Source organism: Pygocentrus nattereri, chromosome 18 (assembly GCF_015220715.1).
Source record: "Pygocentrus nattereri isolate fPygNat1 chromosome 18, fPygNat1.pri, whole genome shotgun sequence".
Classification (NCBI taxonomy): domain Eukaryota; kingdom Metazoa; phylum Chordata; class Actinopteri; order Characiformes; family Serrasalmidae; genus Pygocentrus; species Pygocentrus nattereri.
The window spans coordinates 36,190,628-36,206,261 of NC_051228.1; the positions used below are offsets into that span (position 1 = coordinate 36,190,628).

The 15,634-nt window shown below is 43.3% G+C and overlaps 2 protein-coding genes across 2 annotated transcripts in view; one reads left to right on the forward strand and one right to left on the reverse strand.

Annotated features, from left to right (window-relative positions):
• LOC108423819 (protocadherin Fat 3) overlaps positions 1–7,572 on the reverse strand; it is a 131,865-nt gene extending 124,293 nt beyond the window's left edge. Inside the window, exons 1-2 of the mRNA XM_017691409.2 lie at positions 7,495–7,572; positions 2,540–5,836 (exon numbers count right to left, since the gene is read on the reverse strand). Of these exons, the coding sequence (XP_017546898.2) occupies positions 2,540–5,819 (3,280 nt within the window). The 5' untranslated portion in view covers positions 5,820–5,836; positions 7,495–7,572. The remainder of the gene's footprint in view (positions 1–2,539; positions 5,837–7,494) is intronic.
• Positions 7,573–8,035: 463 nt separating this feature from the next.
• chordc1b (cysteine and histidine-rich domain (CHORD) containing 1b) lies at positions 8,036–14,756 on the forward strand. The gene is made up of 11 exons (XM_017691410.2): positions 8,036–8,257; positions 8,673–8,722; positions 9,862–9,918; positions 10,013–10,173; positions 11,548–11,648; positions 11,750–11,808; positions 11,917–11,987; positions 13,126–13,231; positions 13,469–13,588; positions 13,938–14,000; positions 14,114–14,756. Exons 1-11 carry the CDS (start codon positions 8,194–8,196, stop codon positions 14,276–14,278), a joined length of 1,017 nt encoding a protein of 338 aa, XP_017546899.1. The 5' UTR covers positions 8,036–8,193; the 3' UTR covers positions 14,279–14,756.
• The last annotated feature ends 878 nt before the right edge of the window (positions 14,757–15,634 follow it).

Consider the following 15,634-nt stretch of genomic DNA (forward strand, 5'->3'; position numbering starts at 1 on the left):
ATGGCAGATTTCAGTATTCAGTATCATGCCAGGAAAACTGTCACCAGTCTGGGAAACACAAAGCAATTTCCGTATCTTGTCACTTCAATCTTTGTGGTGTGTTTTCAGCATTTAATTTGCACATTTCATAAAATCATGTTTAATTTACATCCGGAGAGACACATCATCACGGATTCATGCTTTTCCCCCCAATTTTGAAAGTCAGACTGAAATCATCTTGCTCATCCTTCATTTCAACATGCACCATCAAGGGCACTTCAATCACTTGTCCCAATTGGCTTCCCCACTTGCAAGCTCCTCACAGCAAACCATGCCCTCTGAATGTTAAAGAACGCTTCAGTTTAAACACAAATCCCTTCAAATGGCCTTTCGCTTGTAAGGTAGATCTGCACGTTTTTGTTAGGATGCCGGTTTCCTCCCTTTCCACATTTGCACACCGGCGCAGAACCGCCAGCTCTCTACCCAGAATTATAATTAAAGTTCAATCGTCCAGAAGGAGATTGGAGCTGGTGGTAACGATTCTCTTCGCCCAGTCGTTTCACACAAACATCTCCCCGAAAAAGGGAAAAAAACAGAAAAAAGAAAAGGAAAGGGCAAGAGAGATGAGATTATTCCATCCGTGAGGACGTGCTGTGCTTATGGGCTTTTCATATAAAAGATTTTGATATAGAGGACTTAACCCGTCTCGGGAGTAAATAGGTCCAGAACTCGGAGGCGAATTAGAGCCGAACCTGTTTCTTGACAGCAATCTGAGCGAGAATGCGCTTTGATTTATTTCTCAAAGTCCTGGCGAGAATACCAATGGCCGCTCAAAGCGGAGAAGCGGAGCGCAGATAAGCCCTTTATAAATCCCATCCATCTTTTTAGTTCATTGTGGCACTTGAACGGAGAGGGAGTTCCTATTACTAAATCGCTTTAACATGTACAGCGCTACTATCAAACACGTCTCAGACGGGAGATGGAAAGAGGGGCCCGGGGAAGCCGAGTGCCTTTGATTCCACATCTATTGAGCGAATAAAGTGCAGATTTCACTCTATCAAAAGGCTCCCAAATGCAGCCGGAGTGACGGGAAGTCACAACATGCCACTCAATGCCGCGGCTAAATGGATCCTGGTGGGTAGATCGGCGGTGGGCGACCGAAGCCGAAGCCAAAGCCACTGTCCTCGGCTGACGGGGTGCGCCGACTTTGAAGATTAAAGAAACAACTCCGGTTCTGGAGCCTCGCTCAACCCTTGCGAACTGGCCCGTGGCTGCCGGGAGGGCATTTTGATTCTCCCTGGAAAATCCATCCTCATCTGCAGCTCTGACATGACCAGCCGCGCTCATTACCGCTTAAACCACTGCATGATTAACACACTCAACCTAATTAGTTGACATGTGAATGCGGGGGCCCCGGTCCTGTCCCACCGCAGCGCCACAGTCATCTGATCAATAGTAATTAGCTGTAATTAATGGTCAGGCTGCTGCTCGACAACATGTCATGTCAGTAATTGGGGATCCTTTTCTTTTTTTTTAGCTATTCTTTTCCCACCTCACATTGTATTGTGCTGAACCTGCATTTGCATGAAGATCAGACCCCACACACCACAATCAACACACAAAGTGACTTTTAAGAGCGTTGCTTTAAACACCGCAGAGGTCCTGCTTTCTAGGTCAGTAGTCCATTCTGACAGCTCACACAGGTAATTTCATCCTACAGAGCTCAAATTCACTGCCAAGACAACTTATACAGGAACAACCTTGTGAAGTTACTCACCTGCTAACAGACAGATTGTTTTATTGATGATGATGATGACATGATGACAAATGCTTTATCATGCTGTTTTAGTTTGACTGTCAGCAAAGCCATACGAGGCTCCAGACACCTCATATAGGACATCTGACATCTAATTAAAGGGAATTCCACCCCATTTTTAGCACAATTAAGTCACTCAGATGTAAAGGCATTCAGACTGGTTTCATATGGCATGCTCGATTAAAGAGAATCTAACCTAACTCATACTTATTCACAATGGTGGTGGATGGAACCAGACGTGCACATCCCTCTAAAAGGTCCCACACTGGAACCTGTTACTTGATTTGCATCTGAATACACTGCCTACGTTGTTTTACGATAGTTTTGATTTATATATAAAACTCAGGAGGCACAAATAGGTTCAACTGTCATTTTGGATAGGAAATAAAATATAAAATGACCCCTCAAAGTGACCCACTTCACATTAAACCACCCTAAATGACTCTGTTTACATCTCGACAACTGAACTAGGTGGAAATTTTGAAAGAGCAGTGGAACTGACTTTTTTTTTTCAGACACATGGATATGCGCACTAGTGTGGGCTTTCCGTTCAAGGATCTGATATAAGGGAAATCCTACACCACCATAATAATAAAAGTATTAGCGCTAATCTATCATATTAATTACTAACGTCCCACATTGTGTGAATGATGTACGATCTGCAGGTAAAAGGGGTTTAAACATCTTCACCTTCACCAGGAGCGAAGAGGTGCTACACAGATATCGGAATGATTAAACACGTACCAGTCTCCTCGTCAATGGAGAACCTGCCAAGACCACTTCCCGCCTTGATAGAGTATCTTATTACACCATCCCTGCCCTTGTCGTCGTCCTTAGCAGTGACTTGAACCACACTTGTTCCAAGGCGGGAGTTCTCCTTAATGGTGGCTTTCACCGCAAATTCGGAGAAGTAGGGCTCGTTTAGGTTCTCGTTAACGTCAACCACCTCCACCTCCACGTAAGAGGAGGAGCGGAGCTGAACGGGTAGACCACAATCCTCCGCAACTACAGACAGATTGTAGAACTGCTGCTTCTCAAAGTCCAGTTCCTTGGCCACTTTGACAGCACCACTCTCCACATTAAGCACAAACGTCCCATTGAAGTCATCGGCCAGATAATACATCACTCTCCCCCCAGAGCCAAAGTCAGGGTCCTGAGTTTGCAGCCAGGTGATCACAGTTCCTGCAGGAAGGTCCTCCAGAACACGGCAGCTGTAAGTCTGGGGAATAAACTTTGGAGGACAGTCATTCACGTCCCCGAGGTAGATCTTTAGAGTTGTCACTGAGAACTTTTGATTACCTCTCTCTGCTTTGTCTCTGGCTTCGATTTTCAGAGTAATATCTGGCATCGATTCTCTGTCCAGCTGGCCAGAGACATAGACCCATCCGGTGGCGCTGTTAATGCCAAAGAGAAGGGTGCCTGTTATTAAAGAATAGGAGATTTCACCGTTCTGACCCAGGTCAAGATCTGTGGCCGTGATCTCGATCACCTCTGTGCCGATGGCTGTGTTCTCTGGCACCACCACGGTGTAGCTCTCCAGGGAGAACTGAGGACTATTATCATTCACATCATCAACATTTACAGTTAATAGCCTCCAGTTGGACCTCTGCGGTAGACCCATGTCGTATATGGTTACATTAAGAAGGTATCGGTCTGATCTCTCGCGATCCAGAGGTTGATAGATATAGATAACCCCACTTTCCATATCAATATTGAAGCAGCTGTCAGTATTTCCATTTGATATCACGTGGAGAATGCGACCATTGAAGCCCGTGTCCCCATCATTGGTGTTCACTTTAATGACAGTTGACCCGACAGGCGAATCCTCTCTTACTACTATATCTGAGGGAAATGCTTCAAACTGAGGAGTCTGCCGGTTGACGGAATACAGATCCGTGAAGACTTCTTCAACTTTGGATTTTCCCATAGCGTTGGCTTTTTTGAGAAGTTTTTCAGCTAGCTTTTGAGCCACTTTCGTGTCTTTACAGTTAAAACTCTTTGACGACATTCTCCCTCTCACGACCGATACGTTGACAAAGGTGGGCTCTGAGAAAATCTCTCCATCGGTTGCTGCTATCTTCAAGCTGAACACTCCATTTTTCACATTAGCTCCAACAAGAGACCTCCTCAGTGAGAGCATCCCAGAATCGGGGTTAAGGCTGAAGAGGTCTTGTTCGTTTCCGGACAATATCTGATATTTCACCAAGCCAAGCTCATCTATGTCAATGGCAGACATTGTAATGATGGTTTGCCCTACAGAGAAATCTCGAGCGATCATCCCTTTACAGGACACGCGTTCGAAAAGGGGCGGGTTGTCATTAACGTTCAGAATCCGCACTGTGACGTTTACTTCGTTTTCTCGCCTGTAAGGTAAGCCCCAGTCAGAGGCCCGGACAGGAAAGACATACGTCTCTAAAAAAGACTCGAAATCCAGCTCTTTGGATGTCTTCAGTTCTCCTGTATTTTGGTTGATCGTGAAAGGCAGAGCCTGGAGGCTTGCTATGCTATACGTTATGCACCCATTTTCCCCTCTGTCATCATCCATGGCTGAAACGACGAGGATCACGGTGCCAACCGGCGCGCTCTCGTTGACAAACACTTCATAGGAGGCTTGAGTAAAAGTGGGAATATTATCGTTAGAATCCTCCACGCTGATCAGCACCTTGGCTCTCAGGCCACTCATAGCTTCTGTCACCTCGAGCTCAAAAAGCTGCTGACCCAGCATGGTAAGCTGCCTTGCAGTTGAGATTGCACCAGTAAAAGTGTTAATACTGAAATAAAAGGAGTCTGAGGTGAGACTTAGGCCATAGCTGACAGATCGCGGCTTGGGAGCGATTCCAACAGTCTGTATGATGGTCCCAGGAGGAGCAATCTCACTAATTGTAGCCCTGTAAATGTCTTTCTCAAATTTTGCCAGCACAGACGGTGGCTTTTTAACCAAGAGTTGGAGAACCTGAGTATTGGAGAATTTGGGAGGCGTGCCTCTGTCTTTAGCCTGGAAGGTGAGATTGCAGCCGTACGGAAACGTATTCCAGTCGACGGGCTCGGAAGTTTTTAATCTATACTCATTGCCAAGAGCTGCTCTGTCAAGAACAAACTGTTCCAGTGGGTCACCGGCAATGATTGCAACCCACTCGATTTCCCCGTTCGGCCCTTCGTCCAGATCCTCCACCATCACGACAGCAAAGACCGGCTCTTTGTCCGATAACGACGGGACAAGTGCGACTGCGTTCAGTGCGGGTGAATATTCGTTAACACGTATGATGCTGATCATTAGTTTGGCTGTGCTGATCACACCGTTGTTTCCATAAACCTTTGTTCCACGATCAACCGCTAACACCTCAAGGTCAAATCTTTTAATCTCATCTGCATTTGGTTTGGCTGTGAGAGATATGACCCCGCTGGTGGGATGGACAGCAAAGTGCTCCACGACTTTCCTGAAAAAATAATAAAATTCACCATTGGAGCCTATGTCGGCATCGGTGGCAGTGACCTGGGCCACGCTGGCTCCCAGCGGGGTGCTTTCAGCTACAGTAATGGTATAGGTGGTGGGGGAGAATAAAGGACGAAGGTCATTCATGTCCATAATTTGCACACTGACTCTAGCAGAAGCCTCCTGACCATCTCTATCCAAAGCTCTTACACTTAACGTATAATTGTCCTGTACTTCACGATTCAGAATAGCAGAGCTTCCACCGTTAGTCCGTATGCGCAGAAAACAGAAGTCTCCCAGAACATACTCCTCTGCCTGGAACAAGCCCTCATCGTCCCCCGATTCGATGAAGTATTTAATGTCCCACGAGCTGGACTGGGGCAGAACGATGCCCATTTTGACCTCGCTTCTAAGGTAGGACCGAGCTGCAGAGTTCTCATAAATGCTGGCATTGTAGACAGAGCTTGTGAACTGAAAGACTGAGGATCCGGGCTCCTGAAGCTGTCCCCAGCAAGAAAGCAGGTGAAAGAGGACGAGGGTAAAGATGGGACAGGTCCTCATACTGCCCCCAGGAAACCTAATCAAAGCCATGCCATCGTCCAGGAGCCCTGTCAATAAGACAGCACATGTTATCGCATATGGACATACAGTGTGGTCACTTCACAATGTCAAATTTAAACATGCATCATCCTCTCAGTGCACATACAAAAGGTCCGCATGATTGATTGGCTAAGATGCATACAAAATCAATCCTCCGACTCAGAACCGCTCACGGTGGTGGTGATAGGAACCAGATGTCCGAAGCATTTAATGCCTCAAAGCTACCTCACAGACAGTTGCTACATGAAGTGGTTACAAATACGCAGCCTGGTGCTCGAGGCGTGGTTTTACAATAGCGTTGCTATATGTTTTGGGCTAGAACGCATCTTTTATAAATCCCTCCGCATGACCTAAAAAGTCTGAAGACTAAATAAATGACCATATTTCAGTCGTAGGCATCATGACCCCTGGGTCCCCTCACCACTGTAAATAAATCCGAGCCAGAAAATTCCTCTTTACATCACAGCACTCTCAACGACTTTGTTTACATCTCAAAGATTGAATTATACAGACCCTCGTTAAAGTAATCAATGGAATTTCCCTTTAAAATGAACTTGGCGGCTATAAACTCGGAGGTCCTGCCAAGAGCAAACTGTCAAAAAAATTAATTCAATAAATAATAATAATATTAATAACTGGTCATAAAGGCAAGGTGCTCAGCACTGAAACATGGGCCGAGTTTGCTGTGGAACTAATGAAAGTAATCTCACAGCAGGAAGGCATTCAGAGGATAAAACGACCGGCGGATTAAACGTCGGCACCTGAAAGAAATAACAAACAACTGAATGGATGTCGGCTGCACAATAGTAAGTAACTGTCTTCTGCTACTGTATGGATATTTTAATGCACAGGCTGCTGGATGCACAGAAATGTTAAAGTTAAATGGTGAAAGGGGAAGTCCACCACTTTTTTTTTTTTTCAAAATTTCTGTATTGTTCATTGATGGAGATATAAACAAGCCCATTCAGACCGGTTTGATGTGAAATAATTTATTTGCAGAGAAACTTACCGACTCAAGGTTCCTTTGAAGTGGTGGTAACAGGAACCAGGGGTCCCAAAACCACAAATATGTCCTTTTGATTTATGATCCCAAAACGACAGTGAACACACCTTGAGCCTGATGAACACCCTTCATGTGTCTCCCTCCACTACAAACGGATTAAAATACACTTTATCACAAAACTACAGTGACACGATGTCCAGGGATCAGGCTGGGCGGTCATAACCACTACACGTAGGAACTTTCTGTGAGGGAGCTTTTAGAGGCGGACGTCTGGTTCCTATCGCCACCACTGTGAGCGGTTCTGACCCTGTGAGTTTCTCTAGAACAGAGCCTTTCACGCCAAGCCGCTCTGAAGGACTTGGCTGACACGTCACCCATTTAGCCACGCAGAAAATTTTGGAAAATCGGTTGAGTTGTCCTTTAAACATATTAGCTGGGCATAATGAATCGTGCACGTGAAAAAAGACCCCAGTGAGCCTCCAGCAGCTTCCACTTGCTGGCTTTCGAGCCACCGCTCGCCACAAACTTTCATCTCAGGAGCACAAGAGCTCTGGATCAAACAATGTGCCATTAAACTTGCGACCTCGCTCGCTGATAACTGGAACAGTGAAAAGACAGAGAGAGAGAGAGAGAGAGAGAGAGAGAGAGAGAGAGATGTCTTACCTCTAAGTGTGTGAGAGAAAACCACAGTCCTTCCCGTTCACCTAAAAGACAAACCGCTGTGCGAAACTACATCATCCTCACGGTCCCGGTGCGTTCACACTGACTACGCTGCTGCCCTCAGTTCAGTAATCTCGGCGGCGTGCACGGCGCACGGAGCGCGCTCCCGAGCCACCATAACCCCGAATGCGCAAACGAGACTGGCGCTGTGGCAGCAGGCATCACCGTTTAATAATAATAATAATAATAATAATAATAATAATAAATAATAATAATAATAATAATAATAAGGTTAAATCACCAGAGGAAAGAGAAAGAAGTTAACATTATTTACTTCTATTTACCTTCATTTGCATATTTATGTACCATGTTGTTGTGAGGTGAATATAGTTGCACTGTACATCAGTAAAACGTATTATCGTGATTAATGCACACCGCGCCTGTATTTGCAGGCATCCCAAACAGCAGAAAATCATCCCAGGGACGGGACGGTTGAGGGAACGAACGAGCCCGAATGCGCCCGACTGTGCCCGACTGCTGACGGAATTTGCCGAACGGCTCCGGCTCCGCGGAAGGAAGCGCTCGGCTGCTGTGAGGCGATAGCCGGAGTGCGGAGCCGCGTGTGGCTTTCTAGAACAAACCGAAGCTGAACGTGTCTGAACGTGGCTTTGCGTGCGAGTCTCCGGCTGCTGTGGCTTCATAATGTCTGTCCTTTGCTACAATAAGGGATGTGGACAGCGTTTTGACCCTGAGAACAATCCAGAAGGTGAGCCGGTCCGCTCTGAGCACGTAGCCTAGGTTAGCTAGCTTAACTAGAAGCTAACGAACAGTTTACGTGCTCAGAGACCTTCAGTTAGTTAGCTAGCTGAGCTAAGCTAAGGGTATACTTGTAAGGTGGACTAAGAACAGTTCCACACATTAAACGTTTTAGTTTAACTCTTTTCTGAGCGTCAGATATTTAACCTAGCTTACCAAGTAGCGTTGTGGCTGTTGCTAGCTTAACTGCCATAGAAATAGGCTATAGTTAGGTAGGCTAGCTAGCCAGATAACGAGCAGGGCAAATAATGTGGCACCGAAAAAGTTCATTTATGTCATTTTCTGCAGGCTGGCAGCGTCTGTTTGAAGCTGTGTGTCTCCTGCCAGGTTTTTACTAACATTAACGTTGAACTTTCTATCCGCAGATGCTTGTACGTATCACCCTGGAGTTCCAGTTTTTCATGATGCACTGAAGGTGGGTAAAGTGCAGAGCTGGACGAAGCACACAAACCATGTCCTTGAGTTAAAGTAGAGATAAATGGTAAAATATCACTCCAGTGAAAGTAGAAGTTCCTCCCTTTAGACCTCCACCTTGAGTAAAAGTACTAAAGTATTTGCCTTCAAATGTACTTAAGTATAAAGTAAAAGTACTAAAAGAGTAATTCTGACTCTGATCTGGTCCTGTTATCATTTTTATAACCAGACTGGCTTCATGAACTCATTTCAGGTGAAAGTCCTCCAGCGTCTCTCTTGGTAAACCAGTCTTTTAATAGAACGTCATTAATTAGTGACGCTGACGTCTATTAAAATGATCAGAAGCACAAAACACTGAAGGTAAACAGTTTCCATCAGGGAGAACCGAGTGGCTCTGAAATCACTTTTTACACACAAGCAAAGTTTCAGTTTCAGATTTATTTACAACTTAGTTCCAAGTTTAAGTTGAATAAAAACTGGCTTTAAACTCAGGATCACAGATGAGCTCCTTTACTATGTTGATCTGTAGGCGTCTGTTCATAAACATAAACCAGCCCAAACTCATTTACTATAAAATGAAATGGTGTTTGTAGAAATTCAGAAAAAAGCCGCGTCAGTCTCGACTGCATATGTGGACATATTTCTATATTGAGCTCTATTTACACAAAGTTAGGTTAGTTCATCATTTATGTTGAACAGACTCTCCCAAAGTTTTCCGCTGCTGCGCTGACGTTGAACCGCGTGCTGCACTGGGTCGGTATGACCAACAGGTCAAAACCAGCTCTAAACAAAGTGACCGCTGGGCCCTGATTGGTGCTCTGGCTTTGCGCTTCTTTTGTTTTGACATGTTACGTTTTTATACACACAGAAACCAAAAGGAACGACAGATTTCTCAAAATGTAGGAGGAAAAAGTCGGATATTAGACTCTGAAATGTAGTGGAGTGAAAGGAAAAAGTCCAGAACGGAGAAACTTCAGTACAGATACACCAAAAATACTAAAGTACAGAAACCAATTACAGTTACTTAGTTACTGTCCACCACTGGTTAAGTGGTAGGAAAAGGCAGGTGAATTGCTTTAAGTAACACCTTTCTTTCGTCCAAGACTTCTTTTAACACATCCTTTTTTTGTTTATCACTAGGGTTGGTCCTGCTGTAAGAGACGAACAACTGATTTCTCCGATTTCCTTAGTATTGCTGTGAGTAACAGCTCTGAGCATGCTTATTTTGGCTTGAGCGAACCTGAAGTAATGCTGAAATTGGTGGTTCCGACCCTCTCTGAATTTCTCTCAGGGTTGTACAAAAGGCCCTCATAACAAGGAGAAGCCCCCCGAGCCTGTCAAACCTGAAGTCAAGTCATCTGGAGAAAAGAAGGACGTGGATGGTCTTAAGCCAAAGTGTATTGAGTCTATCGTCCAAGCACCAAAACCTGCTGAATGTTTTCGGCGACCAAGGTGAAGCAGTTTGCTCGGCGCAGCGTTTACAGAGTTAGAGCTGTGATTCTCAATCCCAGGGCCTGTCTCACAAAGCACATACAACTAAGTTTCAGCTTCACAAAACCGAACAAATGCAGCCGTGTTTAACTCATTTTTGCAGGCGTTTTTAAACCCGGTGCACATTTAGTAGGCAGTCGTGTGAAGTTGTCAGGGGAGTTGAAGAGCTGCATTTTCTGAAACGGAAGACAAAATGAAGAAAAGCAGTTATTAATGGAATTTAATAGCAGTTATTAATACGAAGGGGTATCCAAGTGGCAATCGTCTTTTAGGGTTGGTGTCCTAGTCAGGGATTAAGCCTCGTCCAGGACTGCGGTTTTACAGAATGCTGTGTAGTCCAGGACCGTGCTTGATCCCTGTTTTGAGCCTTAGTGTGTCAAGTACATGTGTAGTACAGAACAACCCCCCCCCCCTCTTTGGAGGACGGCTTCAATCTTCATTTTTATTATACAGTTAGAGTAAAAAAATAAATAAAAAAGGAAACTTTTATATTCAACTTTTACACGACTGAGAAGTGGGCTTAGGTGGCCAGTTCAAGTGGGTGTTAGTATGAGTGTGTTTGTCAGTGTAACAAAGATGAGAGTAGACAGACCAACAAACAGTACAGCAGAATTTAATACCTCATGTCTTTTATTGCACCACTGCAATTCGTGTAAAAAGTGACCCCAAAAGATCTAGGAGTATGCCTCCACTGGAAAGTCCGCCTTTATTGGTCAGATGCTTGAAACCGATTGGTCTAAGAGCTGTTTATCCACCCATAATCCCAAGCTTAACCTGCCCCACACTATGTTTTGCATGCACCGTAAACTGGCATAGTGATGTATCCCAGTAAAAGTGATCCGGGGGCCGGGGGGTTAGGGTTAGATGGAACTAAGCTTAAAGTCGGCCGCTAAGGAAGAAATTCTGCTTTGTAAGAAATGCCCCTTGTCCTGGAAAACCTTTGCTCTGTACATTTTAGTGTAGACTTTAGCTCAGTCAGGGCTTGACCCAGTTTCCCCAAAAGCGTTTAAGCGTTAAGGTCATCTTAACTGGTAGAGTGAGTGTTGGGCGCGACGCTTGCTCTGCCGTTTGAGAGTCATCTGGTTAGTAAGTATCGGGTATGCTGGAGAAGAGACAACGCTCATCTGTGCAGGGCAGGGGTACTACAGGACCAGGAGCCACTGAGCTAGAGGAAATTATTCTTTAGACACAGTAGAAATCATCTGGTTCACAGAGTGGAAGCCTGTGCAGAAACATGTTACAAAGTGTTTATTATTATTTTATTACAATAAAAATGTAATTTGACAACTTCATTAGGACGAGACGCGTAACAATCTCTTATCGTTGTTCATTCAGTCCGGATGAGCCCATCTCAAGACTTCAGCAGAAGGTCTCCGCCTCACTCAAGCAGGCTTTAGAAAAGCTCAAGCTGTCTGAAAATGCCCCCGACAAAAAAGGTGAGACATTTTATAACTCGGCGCACACACAGCCTCCCAAATGTGGAATTGGTGTGTTCTTATTTCTTGACAGAACCGCTGTTTATTTTTTCTTCCCCCAGAAGAGGAAGGAGATGAAATTAAGATTGGAACATCTTGTAAGAATGGAGGCTGCACTAAGGTACTTTCCTCCACTAATTAAGGTTTCTGCACAACAGAAATGAGTCCTCTTCTGAACCTTCAGTGAATAATTATGCGATGATTTGTTCTTTTCTGTTCTTTTCCTCAGACCTTCAGTGGACCAGAGAGTGATGAAGAAGTCTGCTCTTTTCATGCCGGAGTCCCCATCTTCCATGAAGGGTAAACAGCTCACTCATAAATGACCTGTAATTATATGTTAATTGGAGCAAAGCCCACTAAGCCCACCTAAACCAAGAGATCATTGTTTTTATTTGTGTTTTTCAGATTCCAGTGATATAATTAAATTAAAGGTTAATCTCTCGTTTGACTCAAGCACATTTTCTATGATTTTATTAGATAGAAATAATGCGATAAAGTGCACAAATCTGAGGAGTTTGAAACGGGTTTGGGTTCAGCCAGTGGTTTATTTTAGGAAAATTATTCATTTTAATCATTGCTAATCTTATGAACAACAGACGCTATTTAATGGGAGTAATAACAAACAGAAAAAGTGGGAATAAAACAAAACTTTCATGTTTAATTCATTCAAGCTAGGGCTGTTTTCACTGAGGCATCTAGCTGACTAGTCAGCATTTTCGTTGACTCTTTCTTGCCACAATAATTAATGCATTTAGAAATCTTGCAACCAGATCATACAGTTTTGTGATGAAAACATGAAAAATTAATGTTTGTCACAAGGTATAATTAGCATAGCTGTAAGGATTAGTACCATATATTAATCCCATTATTGAAACAGTTGCGAATGTTTGAAACCCACAGGAAAAACTGTGTTTTTGTGATGATTAAATAATTACAGCACTGGAATGCTGTATTTTACACCACTCATTCAAAGATGCTACAATTTGGAAATGGAAAGTAACATGTCCAAACCTCCATAGGTCATTAATCTACGCTTTAATCTTCAGTCTGTGAAACTATGAACATTGTTTCACAAAATTAGTGACTTCAGGACAGTCCGACCACATTTACACCAACATCTCAACTACACTAAAGTAATGAAATTGGCTCAAAATTCATGCTAATAAACAAAATTGTGTAAAATGCCCAGATGCCCATAATTTTTAATACTTGAAGTATTCCACAATAAAAATGCAAGTTGGTGGATTCAGTCTGTGGGTTTATTAGGAGCTTTTCCCCAGTATCTTCCATAGCGATTAATAGCATAATGGAATAAAAAGTATTTTTCTTGAATAGTGTAGCCAGTATAAAATATTACACAGTATGAGGTGAAACCAGAGAGGGAATTTCCTCGTATCTTATGTTTTTGTGTGCTCATATTTTTTCCTCATCTTCTAAGGATGAAATACTGGAGCTGCTGCAAGAGGAAAACATCTGACTTCAACACTTTTCTCTCACAAGAGGGATGTTCCAAAGGAAAGCATCTGTGGCGCAAGAAGGACTTGGTGCGTTTCTGTTCATGCCCCGCGATATGAACTGTCGCAGTTACTGATACGATGCTGTGAGAACAGTTTGTGCAGTTTCCTCCGGTGCCCGTCAGTGTGGAAGCGTAATAGTTGAAATCTTTAGTTTGAAACAAGATTTTCTGGGATGACTGAACACAAATCTAATTCAAAACTTGTTCCTTCAGGAACACCTTTCAAGTATATTGCGTTAATGGTTGTGTTCTTGTATGTTCACAGGGTAAAAAGGTTGTTCCATGCAGGTTTGATTGGCACCAAACAGGGAGTCAAGTCACCATAACCGTCTACGCTAAAAACTCCATCCCTGAACTGAGCTATGTGGACGGGAACAGCACCACAGTATGTTTGGTTTTCTTCTGTGATGCTGTGTTATTGGCCAAAATCACCACAATATGAAAAGCATTTATGTCTGGTTTTATAATTGTGGTACAGTTTAGTATTTATTTCCTCTGTGCTATAATATTAGTTTTATGGTTTTGGTTTCAGTGGTTTGGTCAATTTTGACGCAATGTTGTACTGTTATCTTGCAGTTACAGTCATGGTGTTTGCCAAGTTTCAATGTCGTTTTCCAGACATGTTTAATGTTAAGTGGTCGTTGCAGAATAGCCATTAAGAATAACTGAGCCAGAAGCTGAACTAACAAGCTCAAAAACCAACTTCATTCTGAAAGCCAGTCTCTCCGTTTCAGCTGGATATTCACATTATATTTGATGGAGATAAAGAATTTGAACAGAAGATCATCTTATGGGGTGTAAGTATTGATTTTGGTCATCATAGACAACGTTTATTTGAATAATTTAACACAAACTATTTTCTTATATACACAACATACAAAATTATTTTTCCCCATTCTTCTTCCCGAAGGTCATCGACATCAGTAAAAGCACAATGAACATGATGGCTGCGAAGATAGAGATCGTTTTGAAGAAAGCCGAGCCAGTGTCTTGGGGGCGGCTGGACCTTCCACCTGTGACCAGTCCGCCCAAAGAAACGGAGAAGAAGAAAGAAAGCGATAGTGATGATGATTAAACGAACATGCAAGAGCAACAGTGAAGTACTGTATGAAGTCTTCAAAAATGAATCTGTAATGCAAGAAGTTCAGGAAGATGACTAGGTGCATGAAAGCGTTTCCTTCTGTGAAGACTAGTTTTTTTTCTACATGTCCTGATGTCACTGCAGTTTGCAACATGCCAGTGCTTTTTAGCTTTTCACATTCCAAAGAATATCATTTGAAATTACTGTAATGATTGTATTAGGTTTTTAAAGAGTGGTTGTTTGGTACTTTGCACCAGCAGCCAGCACGTTTTCCACACTTGGAGCTTGAGAGTTCCAGAGCCAGTTTAACAAACTTGAAAGTAACATGCTGTTGTCCCATTGTCAACTGTTTCAGGAGATATTGGAAGAGCTTTTGTCATCTTTATCATTGTATCACATTCCTATCTTTCCCCCTCCATGTTTTAAGATATGCCTATGACAACTGAGTTTATTAAAGGTTGGACCACTCGCACCCCTAGATTCATTGCTGAAAGTGAGTCAGAAGTATGCTGCTTGACACGGGTCCACTTAGTAGAATAAGCATGTATTGGAGAGAGTTAAACCACTAGTTAGTCCATCTGTAGCCATGTAGAATCTGGTTTAGTGTCCAATAAAAAGGTAATCCAGGTTTTGTAGTACAGTTATGGACAATGGAAACAAAATGAAAAGGTTGAATGGCATATTGCTCAAGTCTGATTTACTTTAGGAAATGAGGCTGTAATACAGAACTTTTGTTGGTCTTTACCCACATTAGTTAGAATGGTCAAGTTATTTTAGTATTTTGGGGGGGGGGGAAGACAGCAGAGATGTGAGATTTCACCAAGGGATCCTAAAGCATCTGAAGATATGATAATAGCAGATAGGAGGCAAAAGGATGGGCATGAAATACCAAGATGCACCATTTAGATGTACAGCTAAATGTTTTCTGCCACACCCCCTGCCCCTCCCATTCTACACCAAGGCTGCTTTTACTGGTTATTTTTCAATGCAAAGGCCTGATTTCTTACAGAAAACTACAAAGTAAGCTACAATTTCTTAAATAGGCAAAACTCAAGAATTCATGTCACCATTATGCACTCCCCTCATGCCTGGATGATGAATGTAGCCGTTCCTGCAGTGCAATTTTACACTCCCTCCTTTTTATGCACTGCAAATTGCAGTCCCATCTTGTGCTGTTTCCATATGGCAAAATGACGACCCCCCCCCCTCCCCTCCTAAACAGTCGTCTTCAAAACAACTTGTGCAGTAACTAAACACTTTCCAGAACATAATCCAGCCTTCTGAAAGTAATACATGCAGTGTGTGTCTACTTTGTACTGTTTTTGGACAGCTGGGCATGTTCCCAATAAC

Coding starts and splice junctions, on each gene's coding strand:
- chordc1b (XM_017691410.2), top strand. CDS start 8,194: ATGTCTGTCCTTTGCTACAATAAGGGATGTGGACAGCGTTTTGACCCT. Junction 11,649..11,749: donor AAATGCCCCCGACAAAAAAG/GTGAGACATTTT, acceptor TTCTTCCCCCAG/AAGAGGAAGGAGATGAAATT. Junction 11,809..11,916: donor AGAATGGAGGCTGCACTAAG/GTACTTTCCTCC, acceptor TCTTTTCCTCAG/ACCTTCAGTGGACCAGAGAG.